At 36.6% G+C, this 15,916-nt stretch overlaps 1 protein-coding gene across 1 annotated transcript in view; it reads left to right on the top strand.

Annotated features, from left to right (window-relative positions):
* The window catches only part of EYS (eyes shut homolog), a 1,050,766-nt gene that overhangs the window by 190,380 nt on the left and 844,470 nt on the right, over positions 1–15,916 (top strand). The window contains exon 13 of the mRNA XM_070763632.1: positions 5,320–5,424. Within this exon, the coding sequence (XP_070619733.1) occupies positions 5,320–5,424 (105 nt within the window). The remainder of the gene's footprint in view (positions 1–5,319; positions 5,425–15,916) is intronic.

The raw sequence follows: 15,916 nt of genomic DNA, 5'->3' as shown, positions 1-15,916 counted from the left end.
ATTCCAGACAAATCTATGTGGCATAAAATTATGATCATAGTACAATAGCCCAGTTACTAATTTGCTTCCCTGTTTTGCAATGGATGAAGTTTTTAGATTATTTTCAGGAGATTAGTGTTGCAAATGAAAAGTTGCCAGACTATAAGTGAGGTTACTTAGACTATCCACTTAGAGCTGGAATTTAAAAAAAACCCTTTTAAAAACCTTTTTTTATTTTTAACCTTTTTTGTTATACATATGATTGGGGAGCAGATAAGAATCACCAAAATATTTGTGTTGATGAGCATAAATTAGCTGTTGAGGTCATGGGTCTCTAATATTACTTCTGGTCTGGATCCTACAATATGCAAAATTATAAATCTGTTTCTTTGGATGAATGGTGACTTGCCTATTTTACAATGAATAATAATAACAATAATCCATTCCATGAATACCCTTTGGTCTTGGGGAGGGTCTTGTGATGCTCTGATGAGATTGAGAACTATGATGAAGATACCAAAAGGGTCATCCCTGAAAAATTGGTCTTAGTGGAAGAACTAGACTCGGAGTATCCATCAATCCATTTAATATAATATAAGAATAGAAAAAGAAACCTTTGTTGCCCAGGTCAAAATGATAGTGTCAGATATTAGAATGCCTAGGCGTCTGTTGTCATGTGGGCAATAGTACTCAGGAGCTGCATAGGGGCAATAAGAATCTAGGCCTGTAGTATTATCGGGAGAACAACTACAGAGAAGACAAAAGTGATACTGTTTTTGAGAATTGCACCATTACGGACTGCTGTTTTAAATCAGAACCAACAAAACGGAGATACTTAAAGCAAATGATTGAACATTGGAAATGAATTTATCTAGAATCAAATATCACTGACGATTAGCAGATCAAAGGAGATTCATTATCAGAAATAAGCTATTTAGGGATTCAGGACTGGAAGAGATTCAGAAATACTGTGAAATTGAAGTTTCAAAAACAATAGTAGAATAGTGGAAGAACTTCAAATAACAGCAATTGGAAATATAGAGGAAACAGCTGGTGTGAACTTCAGAAATGATAAGTTAGAAGTAATAAGAAAAGAAACAGTACAGGGCAGGCACTGAAACAACCTATATATTGACCTCCTGACAAGAAGAAAAGAAAACAGAAAATTATACCATATTCAGAATTACAATGGAAAGACAAAGAATTGCCAGCATTGAAAGTAGTGCCCAGAAAAGATCTGTAATGAAAGATGTGAATAATGTGCTTGCTGAGATTGAAATAGCCTCTATCAAACAATCAGTATGCCTTTGATACATCAATGACAGACATAGAAAAAGGAGGTATCAAAATTAGAAAACCAAAAGCAAAAAACATACGCTGTCCCCAAATGGAAGATCAAACTAGAGGCCAAATGAAATAAATAAAGATCAGATGCAAGTAAGAAGAATGTAAGGGTCAAGACAAGCTTAATTAAAAATATTGGCTTGACTTTTGAAAAATTGAAGAAGTTTTGGAAATCGTAAATAATAGCTTGAAATTGAAATGTAATCATCCAATTTAAGCTACATCAAGTACTTCAATCAGAGGTGATTCTGCTGAAGGATAAATGGCAATAGAAATTCTGAAAATGGACAATCAAAAAAAGGAGAAAAATCCAGTTTTGGGAAATGTATAAGAAACTAAAAAAAAAATAATAAAAATGATGGATCCAAGAATTTAAAGATGAGTTTAAGAAAACTCAAATGGAAGAATTAATAATAACAGCAGAAATAGTTAAAAACTGAGTGAAAATTATTTAAAACTTAACATCTACTGGAAATAATCAATTGCAATAACTTTTGGCTCAAATATCTGACTAGTTTACATCCAATTATAGCGAAACAGATTAATGAAATACGGTATTTCATAAAGGAGGTATCAGTGACTGGTTAACGACTGTCAAAACTATCTGATTCAAAAAGATTCAGCAAACCACACTAGGAAAATATAAACTGATTACATGATTGCATACAATATTTAAATTAGTCTCAGGAATAATAGTGGACAACAATCAAGATTGTTTAGAAGAAAATAACGTCCTTCCAGTAGTATAAAAAAAGAAAAGAAAACCAGAGGTATAAAGTATCAACTTCTGCTTGATAAAACATCATCATGCAAGCTCCACTTCTTAAATATTATTTGTGCACCAGTGTAACACTAGATTAAAATGGCAGAATTTGTGACACAACGTAAGTTTTATAATTCTGGCATTATCGTGATTAGGAATTGACTTGTATGTTTAGAACTGAGTGGAAATAAACACCATATGGTCAAATGCACAACATGAGAAAATTAGAAGTGGATATTCAGATGCATACACAACTAACTTAGGAAATCTGGATTTATAGCATAAATATTTGAAACACTATAAATTTTAGGAAACATTTACTACAGTTAAGTTTGATGATCTAAATGAGTCTGTAGCATATAATTATCAGAGACTTTATCATATGAATAATTTAGCTTCACAAACAATGTTGCAGGGGAGAAAAAAATGAAAGATTTTCTTTCCACGCCTTCCCATGCTCATTTTTCAAATTAGAATTAGCAATATGATTTATATTTTCTCTCTATTGATGGATGGACAGTTAGATAAGTAGCTAATGTTACCTGATACTGATTCAGCTAATGCAGGATGATTGATATCTAAGTGATTAACTAAAAATGCACTGATGCAGTCAACAATAATATTAATGTAGATGTGTGCTGCAGAGAGGAAGCTAAGACATTGAGTTATAAAACCTCAATTCACTAGGGACTTAATGCAACTTCTATATAAACTATGTCTCTGTGATTAAATGCATGTGAATGTGCAGTTTGGAATTTGCCAATTGAACTGTTATGGTTTGATGAAAACTGGGTCCAAAATTCATAAAATTAAATTTGATTCCATGATTCCTATATTATTTCTTGAGTTAGGAGAGTAAATAATAAATACAGTATTATGGTTGTATTAGTTGTATGATGTAATGGAGATTCAAAATGGTATTGCTTACAGGAGAGAAATGACTTATATTAGGAAAGTAGTGACAGAGGAGCTAAAAAGACTGTCAATAGACCAATTAGGGATTATTTCAAAAGTTGGAAAAATATATTGCAGTTTCAGTGACAGTATAACTGACTTAATCTGTTAAGAGATTTGGGGGGGGGGGGAGATCTGCATATATGGATGAGAAGATGGGTAAAATATTTTTAAGAATTTGCAATACAAATAAGTGAAATGGAAACAGTAATATAAGAGATGGAACAAGATTTAGACCCTGTGATACTAGCAAAAGCAATAATGATAGCACTTAGATTTATACTGCCCATAGTGCTTTATAGCACTATCTGGGTGATTTACAAATGTCAGCATATTTCCTCCAACAATCTTGGTCCTTATTTAACCAACCTCAGGATGGAAGATTGAATCAACCTTCTGTCTGTCAGGATTGAATTCCAGGCTGTGGACAGAATTTGTCTGCAATGCTGCATCCTAATGACTGGGTACCAGGGCTCCCTGGACACTATTGGATTTAAAAGAAAATTATTTTTACCTGAAACTAAGAGCACAGCAATCTGGTGAAGACAGTAAAGAGAGAGTTGTTGAAGCATTTTATTTTTTTCAATGGGAGAGAGAAGACATCAATGTGGAAATGGTCAAATTGCATAGAATTAACACAAATAATGAAAAGTTTAGAAATGTATTAGGAAATGTATTTGTGCACCTGGAGAGTAAGAAGGTTCCATGATGACATTTTTATACTGAACTAAAGATTAAGAATAGCAGAAAAAAGCATCAGAAAAAAGGATATAAAATTGACTTGTTTGATCAAGGATAAAATAATAAATGCTTTCATAAAACATTGGAAACCCTTTATGAGCTTTCTGTTGAAAATTGACAAAAATGAATGATTGTTATTTGGATGACAGCACAAAGGACACTCTCCCTTTGAGGGGGATGGAAGTCTCTGGCAATAATGTTTCCACAATTTGGCAACTGAATAGCAACAAGATTATTACTTCAATCCTCTCAACTTCTTTTTTTTTTACATTAAATATAAGTACTGTGTCAATAATCCAACAGATTGAACATACTTAACATTTAAAAATTGCATCTCAACTCCTCCCCAGATGAACATACACAAAAATATTTTGCACTTCGCAATTTGCGCTCATCATTCCTGCGATCTTCTGAAACCATCCCATGCAGTTTTCCTTTGATCCATCAAGATAAATGTAGTTCCCAACTGTCATAGGGTGGTGTATATCAAGACACCTTTTTGTGTTTCAATATTTAACTGCATGTTGTATAAATTCTATAGGAAAAAAGGAGAAGGAGATATATAGTAAAATAAGCATTATATAATATGGCAAAATGATTTTGTGTTTTGTTTTACTGTATGTGTTTATTATTTCCAAGGAATTTAACATCATTTAAAACGAATGTTCTGCAATTCTTGGGATTTAGGGACTGCTTCTACTCTGGCAACAGATATATCATATCTAAATGTATGAACACCAACCACTAAGCAAATTTTTGTGATACTTTTCAGTGCTCCATTTACTGTTGAATATTTGTCCACTTGAAGTCTAGCTTGCCAAACTAGATTTGAGTTCCAGAAGAATTCAGATTAATCATCATAATTTTCCAAAACATTTGATCAGCCCATAAAATTTTAACCAGTCCTACCTCCTGTATTTTCTCATATGAATGTCATTGCTTCATCTACTTGATAAAGGACCAGCTGCTGTTTCAGGAACCAGCTTATGTATTTTTATATGTGTGTGAAAACCATACCTCATAATGTTTTCTTTGAAATTGTGAATTTCGATATTATCAGTTCTGTTAGAACAAATCTTTCTCCCTCTTTGTTACTTGCTTTGAGTGGGCCTCACACATTCTGTTTTTCACATTTCTCTATTTACATCTTTCTTACAAATACATGAGATAAAGCAACATATGTGGGAGTGTTTGTAGCAATATAGGTTACTGACAATATATTAAGAGTCATATTGTTACGTATAGATAACGTATGTTGTACGAACATCCTCAACTTGTTAATCAAGCTGGTTGGAAAGAAAAACACCAATTATATCAAACCATATTCTTTTTTTTAAAAAAGGTGGATTTTTGACACACACACACACACACACACACACATATATTTAAAGTACAATATTATTCTCTTTAGCAAGTGACACCCTTACATAACTTGGAGAGGCCAATCTTTGAAGCTGTTCAAACAATAGTGTGGTATTACAGATATTTTCCTTTGATGTTGCTGTGATTAATTATTCTTTCTGCTTGTATGCATTTAGGTGAAACATGTAACAGGACAGCAGAGCGATGTGTTGATGGGCTCTGCAGGAACGGTGCTACTTGTGAAGATACTATAAATGGCTTCAGGTGTTCCTGTCCATCAGGTAAAACTGTGTGAGAATTTCTTTCAATATATACATATTTTTCTTCTTATATGGCTTCTTGGTTCAATCAGTGCGTGATACAGGTATAATTTATTTAATTTCTGGTTTTGACATGGGTTGTACAAGTAGTCCTCGATTTACACCCATAATAGGGCCACTACAACTGTAAGTCATGACAGTTGTGAAGCAAAGCACATATGACTGACCTAATTTTAGGACCCGTTGTACAGCAGTTATTAAATGACCAAAGCAGTTGTTAATTAAGGAAATCAATTGTCCGCTATGGGCCAGGTTTTCTGAAAACTGGAAGTAGATGCCAGTTGTTAACAAAAACATCGTAAATTGTGGCCATGTGACTTCAGAATGCTGCAAATGGATGTAAACATAGCTGGTTGAAATGTAGTCATGTGATCCTGGAAGAGCCAGCCATTAGAACTTCAGAAACAGGTCATAAGTATCCCTAGAGAGAAACTAAGCAACTGTTGTGGCCCATCGGCTGCCAGCAGAGGTAGCAGCAGTCAGATGAGGGGAAGGTTGATGGGGAGTTTGGGCCAGTTTTGGAGCCTATAGAAGGCTCTGATGAGGAAGCAGGATCAGAGGCAGAACCAGAGGCAGAGGCCTTCCATTCTGCCCCAAGCCGAGAGACAACAATCTTTGGAGATTGATACATTGATCTGTTCCTCCCCCCTAGATGACGTCTATCCCATGTGAATGCATGCGTAGAGAGGAAAGGTGAGGAAGGCAATGGGAAGCAATAATAGAATAGAATAGAATAGAATAGAATTTTATTGGCCAAGTGTGATTGGACACACAAGGAATTTGTCTTGGTGAATATGCTCTCAGCATACATAAAATAAAATATACATTTGTCAAGAATCATGTGGTACAACACTTAATGATTGTCATAGGGATCAAATAAGCAATGAAGAAGCAATATTAATAAAAATCTTAGGATATAAGCAACAAGTTACAGTCATACAGTCGACATGGGAGGAAATGGGTGAAAGGAATGATGAGGAAAACTAGTAGAATAGAAGTGCAGATTTAGTAGAAAGTCTGACAGTGTTGAGGGAATTATTTGTTTAGTAGAGTTATGGCGTTCGGGAAAAAACTGTTCTTGTGTCTAGTTGTCTTGGTGTGCAGTGCTCTGTAGCGACGTTTTGAGGGTATGAGTTGAAACAATTTGTGTCCAGGATGTAAGGGGTCAGTAAATATTTTACACGCCCTCTTTTTGACTCATGCAGTATACTGGTCCTCAATGGAAGGCAGGTTGGCAGCAATTGTTTTTTCTGCAGTTCTGATTATCCTCTGAAGCCTGTGTCGGTCCTGTTGGGTTGCAGCACCAAACCAGACAATTATAGAGGTGCATATGACAGACTCAATGATTCCTCCGTATAAGCCGTCTCTCGGGGAAAAGAAGACGCTAGCAAGGCCTTCCCTGGCTGGGAAATAAATAGTAGAAATGGGGGAGTGGCTGGTTGTCACAGACAACTGTTCATTTTCCAGTGTACAACAATCACTTTGGTTTCCTGTGCCAAAATCAATTTTTTTGGGGACTAATTGCTCTGTATTTGAGGTGCCAATAGAATCTCCCTGATGAGAAATAATAGGGAGTGAATTTGCCTCAGCCAATGTGAGGAGGGATTGCTTGGTTAATCATTAAAATGACTTTTTATCTTGAGTTCTCCGTAAAAAATAATATTTTCTCACGTTACTTCTAATCTTTCCCCCAACAAACCTCAGATTGTGCCCCCTTGTTCTTGTGTTCACTTTCCTATTAAAAACCTCCTGAACCTTATTTAACCCTTTAACATATTTAAATGTTTCGATCATTTCCCCCCTTTCCCTTCTGTCCTCCACACTATACAGATTGAGTTAATTAAGTCTTTCCTGATAAATTTTATGCTTAAGACCTTCCACCATTTTTGTAGCCCATGTTTTGTAGCCCATGTTTGGACCCATTCAATTTTATATTTTTGTAGGTGAAGTCTCCAGAACTGAACACAGTATTCCAAATGTGGTCTTACCAGCGCTCTATATAGCAGGATCACAATCTCCCTCTTCCTGCTTTTTATACCTCTAGCTATGCAGCCAAGCATTCTACTTGCTTTCCCTACTGCCTGACTGCACTGTTCACCCATTTTGAGACTGCCAGAAATCACTACCCCATAATCCTTCTCTTCTGAAGTTTTTGCTAATACAGAACTGCCAATACAATACTCAGGTTGAGGATTCCTTTTAGCCCAAGTGCATTTGGAAGCATTAAACTGCAGTTTCCATTGCTTGGACCACTTATCTAGTAAAGCTAAATCATTTGCCATATTACAGATGCCTCCAGGAATATCAACCCTATTGACTTTAGTCATCAGCAAATAGGCAAACCTTCCCTACCAAATCTTCCCCTATGTCACTCACAAAGATATTAAAAAGAACAGGACCCAGGACAGACCCTCGTGGCACACCGCTTGTAACCAGGCTCTGCTCAGAATACTCGCCATTAACAACAACCCTCTGATATCTACGTTTTACCCAGCTGCAAATTCACTGAACTATCCAGGGATTAAGTCCAATCTTCACTAATTTACCTATCAGCTCTTTATGTGGAACATCTGGATCAAAGCAGCAACTGAACAGCAACTTAAACAGGTTTTAAGTTGAGAACTACCTATATAATTTCAGTTTGCTCTCTTTGTATGTCTGTGTCTCCTACAGGGATCACTGTGTTGATATCTCTTTGTGACTTTTCAGATTACTCTTCCCTTGCCCTAGTCTTTTCTTGGGAATGAACTAGTAAATTATTTCCCTCTTTTACAGAAGATGCAAACTTGTTTATAAGTGCACTCATTGTTCTTGCTTCAGTATGTCATTAATTCATAAACACATCTACACTTGTGTTATATTGGTTGAATAGTACTCATTCTATGCATAAATGAGCCACTGCAGATTTAAAATACTTTCTCCATATTTTCCTATGTGGTGTTAACTCTAATGCACTATGGGGTGAGGGTTCAGATTCAATGATGCATCATAAATAACAGAGATGCACCTTTTAAAATAACCTTTATTCCTCTGAAAATTTTTCAAGGCATATGTAATCTTCTCAGTAATAGAAACCATATCCATGAACAAAAAACATAAAGCAATTGTGAAAATATGAGATGAATATGGAAATTGTTATGTTGTAAAACAATTTGCAGACCCGAGACTCTTCTTGCACAAGTGAAATCAAACAATCTCTCTTTGGTATAACTTCTGGATTTTGGACTGAAGCATAGAAAACTTCGCATGGTGGAGAGCAATCACCATCCAGAGTTCAGTAACTTTTTTCAAACTTTTCAGACAGTTCTGGACAGGCATAATAAATCCGGAAGTAAGGCAGTTCAAATAACTACTACAAGTTTCTTGCATGCTAATGTTCTCTAAAAGAATCTGAGCTACTAACCATCAAAGCAAATTGTAGATAAGAGTTAACAAGATTCAGTGGGCTGTACAGTATATTGCTTGAGTGCATGAAGGACTCCAGATTGATGGCATGTTTGACCTCTCCCTCAGGTTCAGCCTGGTCATCTACATGTTATCATTTCATGTATGCACTCAAAAAGTATTGCTTTCAAGCAAAGTAATAATTAACAGAATTATATAGTGAACTGGACTCAAGCAGAGCTGGGCAACTTGGACAGGAAATATTTATAGAATAGAATCTTGAAATATTTATAGATGATCAACTGTAACTTGAATGACTCTACTTAGTAAAAATTGTATGAACACGAAAGTCAATATATACTGTATTTTTCGGAGTATAAGATGCACTGGAGTATAAGACATGCCTTAGTTTTGGGGGAGGAAAACAAGGAAAAATGGCCTCTACCTCCCAGCAATTTGCGAAACAGAAAACAGTATAGATAATATACGTTGTTGCTGTGTATTGCTGTGCATGTGTGTCTGACCAATAGAAATAGCAAAGAATTAGAGAAATGTACATTATGGCAATAAATTAATGCCAGAAGGTTTTCTTAAAGGTAGTCACACTAACCCAGTGATGGGCTACCCAATCTTTTACTACCACACTGTGGGCGTGGCATATGCATTTTGTTTCAACATCTTTCAGTGCAAATTGGGTGCTCTGGGGTGGAGATCCAAATTTTGCTACCGGAACTGCGTTCCTGATCGTTCCCATAGGAGCCCAACACTGCACTAACCCCTCCGAATTATTTAAGTCAAGGTTTAACTCAACTGCTTTATATTAATACTAAACAGGACACTGTCACATTTCAGATTATACTTTTACAGATCATTAAAAGTGATGTGGCTTTCTGGAAGTATTCTCTGCTATTTAAAAGAAGATACAATAGCGCCAGGCATTTTCAGATCAAGCATTTATTTTAAAAAGCTTCTTCATTTTGTTAAGTTGTCTAGAACAATAATAAATCAGTCTTTAAAAAATAAGTCTAATAATTTGAACAGTCTATAGACATTTATAGTTATTGACTTATGTCCTTGCATTTTCACCAGTCCAACATTACCAGCAATTTGGCTCCTAATTTCCCTTTTAGATCTAGCACATGGCCTGCCTGTGCTGAATCAGCTGTAGATCGGAAGGCTGATAATCACTTGGTTTTGCTAATCAAGCTCTTTGCTGTTTGCTGAGAGGCAGAGACCAAGGGAGTAAGTGGCTGGGTGGTGCTACATTTGGGGTATTATCTCAAACCTAATGATATCATTATGCTGTTGAGATTTTATTTGTTTAATGTATGACACATGTTAGCCAGGCATCACCAAAGTGTCTGGCTGCCTCTGTGAAATGATTTTTTTCAGCAGTGTTAGCTTACTTGTGGGATGCCTAAATGCTGGTAGGCATTCAGGGAAAGATCCTTTCTAGTCCATACGTAGTCTATTCACTCATGGGAATCAAGTCGTTGAGCTGCCAGCCTCAGTAGAGCATAGACTCAGCATCTTTGCCACATGAGCCATCTTGTTGAGATAAAGAACATGATAGATAGATAGATAGATAGATAGATAGATAGATAGATAGATAGATAGACAGACAGACAGACAGACAGACAGACAGACAGACAGACAGACAGACAGACAGACAGACAGACAGACAGACAGACAGACAGAGGTAGATAGATAGATAGATAGATAGATAGATAGATAGATAGATAGATAGATAGATAGATAGACAGACATAGAGACAGATATAAGATATTGTACTTTCAATATTTTTTTAAATAATTGGTTGAGAGCTTTTCTTCTCTTTTTAGTTGCAGGCACGGAATTTTAGGTACTACCTTAAAAAACCCAACTTCCGTTCAGTTGTATTCATGGCCCAAGGTGGAAGGTGTTTTTGTGAGATAGGATGTTTGAGGAAGAATTGAATCTTCATTGATCTTCGTCTGTATTATTATTTCAATGTTGAGATGAGGGAGAAGTGTTTGAAATATTAGATACTGTGGCACAATTGTCTACATTATTTCTTTCTAGGTTTTTAACAGGAGACAAAACAACTGGTTATAGAAGCAAATCATAAAAATGTGTATGTAAGAACATATATTAGCCTTTGAAAAATGTGATGTCCATTCCTAAAATAATTAAATTACCCATGGAACTTCTGTTTTATAATGTATGATAAATATGACCATCATTTTTTTGCCCTTTTGATATTATTATTATTATTATTATTATTATTATTATTATTATTATTATTATTATTATTATTATTATTATTCCAGAGTCACTTTATGGGTGAAATAGGAAAAATATACATTTAATAAATAAGATAGTAAAATAAATTATTTTCCATCTCTCAATATATGTTGTCATGCATTCTTATACATACACATACATGCATCAAATCTGTTTTAAAAGCTTCCATTTTTGCATCCCTTTGATTTTCTGCACATGATATTAAATCTCAAATCCTTTCTCTTGATTACCCCCCTATCGTCTAATATGTCATATATTTAGAAGAACAGAAGCTCAGGTAAGGACCCTTTAGCTTTCTCATCTTCCTTAAATAGGGAAAGAGATAAGGAAGCAGATGGAAATCAGATTAAGGCAAATAGCTTTCCTAATATGCATACTTCTAAAGATCAACCAACTGGAAAAGCACTTCTAAAATTGCTGTGAGTCACATTGCAAGATTTACAGAGCAACGTGGTAGCATGGTGCTTTTCAACCTTCCTGCCTTCAGGAAAGATTCATCTAATTGGCTTGTCTGAAAAGGTATTCATGATTTTCTGCTGCTGAACATTTGAATTTTTTTTTTTACACTATAGCTATCTAATTGTCAAGCCCTTGAAAATATGATCAGTCTTCTGCTAAATCTAGTGTTATTACTTCCAGTTTTATTGTATCCTTCTAAAAGGAAGTGAGGAACAGTTCCATGTGATTGGTATTCCATTTCCCCAATATTATTTGTTCTAATATAATGGAATTTGCCTAGAAATGGTGGTAAGGTAGTAAGATGATGAGGAGCACATAATTACTAGTAAAATTCATTCCAAACAACAAACATTTTAGTCACTATGTCACAGAAGCCACTGCACTGATCTAATTTGTTATAATTTGTTTCTCCCTTAAATGGCAATGTTATTAGACTAGCAGTATTTAAGTTAATAATACTACTAATTTTTTCTATAGCTATAATGATGGTGATGGAAAATATATTTAAAATTTGATATTGCAATTTCTTGTATCGCAGGGGGTTGTTTAATGAGGATTCTGTAACAACTGTTTTTCAAAAAACCTATTTTATAATGCATGTCATGTTACTTGATAAATTTGCTCCTGAGCAGTCTGACGGTGGAATAATAACTCACCAGCTTGCTAGTTTTAAATGTCCTTCCTTGAAACTATCTAGACTCTCCCTATGTGTCTTCCTACAGATGGGAAAGTCCCATTTCTATTCTTAGAGAATGTCATCCTTTCATACTACCACCTATATCCTTTGACAGCATTATGCAAATTGCAAAAAACTCCACTCATTAAGCAACCACTGGAAATCAGGTTTTGAGCTTGTCATGCCTTTTCTTCAGGTTTATGTGTCTGTCTCTAGATACACACCTGTCTTTACCTGATAGAGGAGTTGATTATCTACAAGGAGTTTTACTTCATGGTCTGCAATTTACAAGAATAACAATATTTATATTTAGTCATATTGAGGGACCTGCCATTTCCCTCACAGAGGAACTATGAGTGCAAATAAAATGTCAAGAACATAAAAAGAATAGAGTTGGAAGGGATCATGGAGGTCTTCTAGTCCAAATGCCTGCTCAAGTAGGAGACCCTATACCAGTGAAGTGTGTGTGTGCACATTTATTTATTTACTAGATTTGTATGCCGCCCCTCTCCGTAGACTTGGGGCGGCTCACAGCAACAACAAAGACAATGTAAGAACAAATCTAATAATTTAAAAAACACTAAAAACCCCATTATTAAAAGTAAACATACACACAAACATACCATATATAAACTGTATAGGCCTGGGGGAGATGTCTCAGTTCCCCCATGCCTGACGGCAGAGATGGGTCTTAAGAACTTTACGAAAGGCAAGGAGGGTGGGGGCAGTTCTAATCTCTGGGGGGGACTGGTTCCAGAGGGTTGGGGCCGCCATAGAGAAGGCTCTTCCCTTGGGTCCCACCAAATGACATTGTTTAGTCGACAGGACCCGGAGAAGGCCAACTCTGTGGGACCTTACTGGTCACTGGGATTCGTGCGGCAGAAGGCAGTCCCAGAGATATTCTGGTCCGATTCCATGAAGGGCTTTATAGGTCATCACCTGCCCACACCAATTCCTTCCCCTCACACACATGCATACTCCCTCGTGCTGCCCCTGCACATGTACATAATACCCCCATCCCCACACGTGCTCACAGGACTCATTGAAGCCTGGCACGGTGAAAAAAACAGCCAAATGGGCAAACCAGAAGTTCAGAAAAATGAACTTCTGCTTTGCCCAATGGGGTGTTTTTCGCACTCTGGGAAGCTTCCCTGAAGTCTCTGGAGTGCAAAAAAACATCACAATGGGCAAACCAGAAGTCAATTTTTCCGAACCTCTGGTTTGCCCATTTGGCTATTTTTTGTACTCTTCTGGAGGGCTAAATGTCCAGCTGGGTAGCATGCATATATGCGCTGGAGATAACAGAGCAATGCCTCACATGCTCTCCGATATGGCTCCATGTGCCACAGGTGGCACACATGCCATAGGTTTGCCATCAGAGCCCTATACCACTGATGGTGAACCTTCTTTTCCTTGCATGCAGAAAGAGCGTGTGTGCGCGCTATTGCACATGCCCTAGTGCCTACACCCATAATTTAATGCCTGGGGAGAGTGAAAAGAGATTCCCTCCTCTGGAGGTCGGAAACGGCCTGTTTCCCAACTTCTGTAGGCCCAGTAGGCTCGTGTTTCGCCCTCCCCAGTTTCCAAAGGCTTCCCTGAAACCAGGCAAGGGTAAAAATGCCCTCCAACATCCCCCTGTAAGTTCTCTGGAAGCCAAAAGCGCCCTCCCAGATATCAGCTAGCCGCACACACATACATGTTGGAGCTGAGCTAGGGCAATGGTTCGCGTGCCAGCAGATATGGCTCCATGTGCCACCTGACAAACAAGTCTTCTTAAAAATCTCCAGTGATGGAATATCCACAAAATCACTTCCACTGATTAATTGTTCTCACTGTCAGGAAATTTCTCATTAGTTCTAGGTTGTATCTCCTTGATTAATTGCCATCCATTGGTTACTAATCTATCTTCGTGTGCTTTGGATAATAGGTTGACCCTCTCTTCTTTGTGTCAGCCCCTTAGTTATTTGAAAACTGCTATCCTGTGATCCTTAGTCCTTCTTTTCATTAGACTAAATACCCAGTTCCTGCAACCATTCTTCGTATACTTTAACCTCCAGTCTCCAAATCATCTTTGTTGCTTTCCTCTGAATGTAAAGTGGAGACAAGGGCAGTTTAAAATTTGACATTAAAAGTTAATTAAAAGATAAGAGGAGGGCTCTCTGAGTACCCACCTATGTCACCAGGCATAGGAAATTGATATACCCCTCAGCTATTATGGTTTATGTATGGTTTGTTTGGATTGTATGATTGCTTTTTATTATAAGGGTATTTTAAAACTGTTTTTTAACATTGGATTTGTACACTGTATATTGTTTGTTGTGAGCCGCTCCGAGTCTTCAGACAGGGGTGGCATACAAATCTAATAAATTATCATTATTATTATTATTATTATTATTATTATTATTATTATTATTATTATATCAATACAACACAGCAAATGAGATCACTATGCTGGATTTCGTATTTCATAACCAGTCAGGCGCTTCCCAAGCACCTAGGACTGCGTGATGTAGTGGTGAATTATGTTTGCCGAACCCAGTAAAGTGGCCTTTTGCAATTGACAAATGGAGATTTTATCAATTCCGATGGTTTTCAAATGTCCGCTGAGATCCTTTGGCACTGCACCCAGCATGCCAAGTACCACTGGGACCACTTTCACTGGCTTATGCCAGAATCATTGCAGCTCGATTTTTAGATCTTCGTATTTCACTAATTTCTCTAGTGATCTCGTTTGCTGTGTTGTATTGATATAATAATAATAATAATAATAATAATAATAATAATAACTATTATTATTATTATTATTATTATTAAATTAAATTTGTATGCCGCCCCTCTCCGAGGACTCGGGGTGGCTCACAACAATAATAAAATACAATAAACAGTGGTACAAATCGAATATTAATAAAATCTAGAATTAAAACCCCTTAATATTAAAAAAACAATCAATACTACACAATCATACCATTCTCAAGGGCTATAGTCAGCAGAGGGGGGGGATCAGTCTCCCCATGCCTGGAGACATAAGTGAGTCTTTAACATCTTGCGGAATTTGAATCTCTGGGGGGAGCTAATTCCAGAGGGCTGGGGCCACCAAAGAGAAGGCTCTTCCCCTATACACCCAGTGGCTGCAAGGTGACATGATCAATATCTGGAAACTAATCAATTATAAAATGTATATTTAAAAAACTTCAGCCCTAAGCATACAGAAGACGCTTTGGTCTCTTTGTATCCTAGAAAGCATATAGTGACTGGCTCCACAAAAATAAAATAAAATAAAGTTAGTTAATAATGTTTAGGACTTCCACACCAGATGCTATGCAAGACTCTAAATCTGGGAATGTTGCTTTTCCCCCCCTTCTCTCATATAAGATGCAGATATCTGGACTGTCGGTAGATAGCTACAATGGAAGTTTATATGTCTCTTTGTTGCCATCTTAGGGTCTTCTGTATTTTTGCTGACTAGAAATCAAATATTTTCTCATGCAGATTCAGTAAGGAAACAAGAAAGATGTTTTCAGTGTTGTGATTTATGCTGCTTGTGACAATCTGGCCAGAATGTACTCCTAGTAATTAGAACATATTGATGGTGTATGCCTGACATTAGTTACATCTTCTTCAAAATCCAAAATCCTGGCAAAATCAAGATGC

The sequence above is a fragment of the Erythrolamprus reginae genome, chromosome 1 (assembly GCF_031021105.1).
Source record: "Erythrolamprus reginae isolate rEryReg1 chromosome 1, rEryReg1.hap1, whole genome shotgun sequence".
NCBI lineage: Eukaryota > Metazoa > Chordata > Lepidosauria > Squamata > Dipsadidae > Erythrolamprus > Erythrolamprus reginae.
Note: the sequence above shows the minus strand (reverse complement) of the source record. Positions and strands in the feature narration are given on the sequence as shown.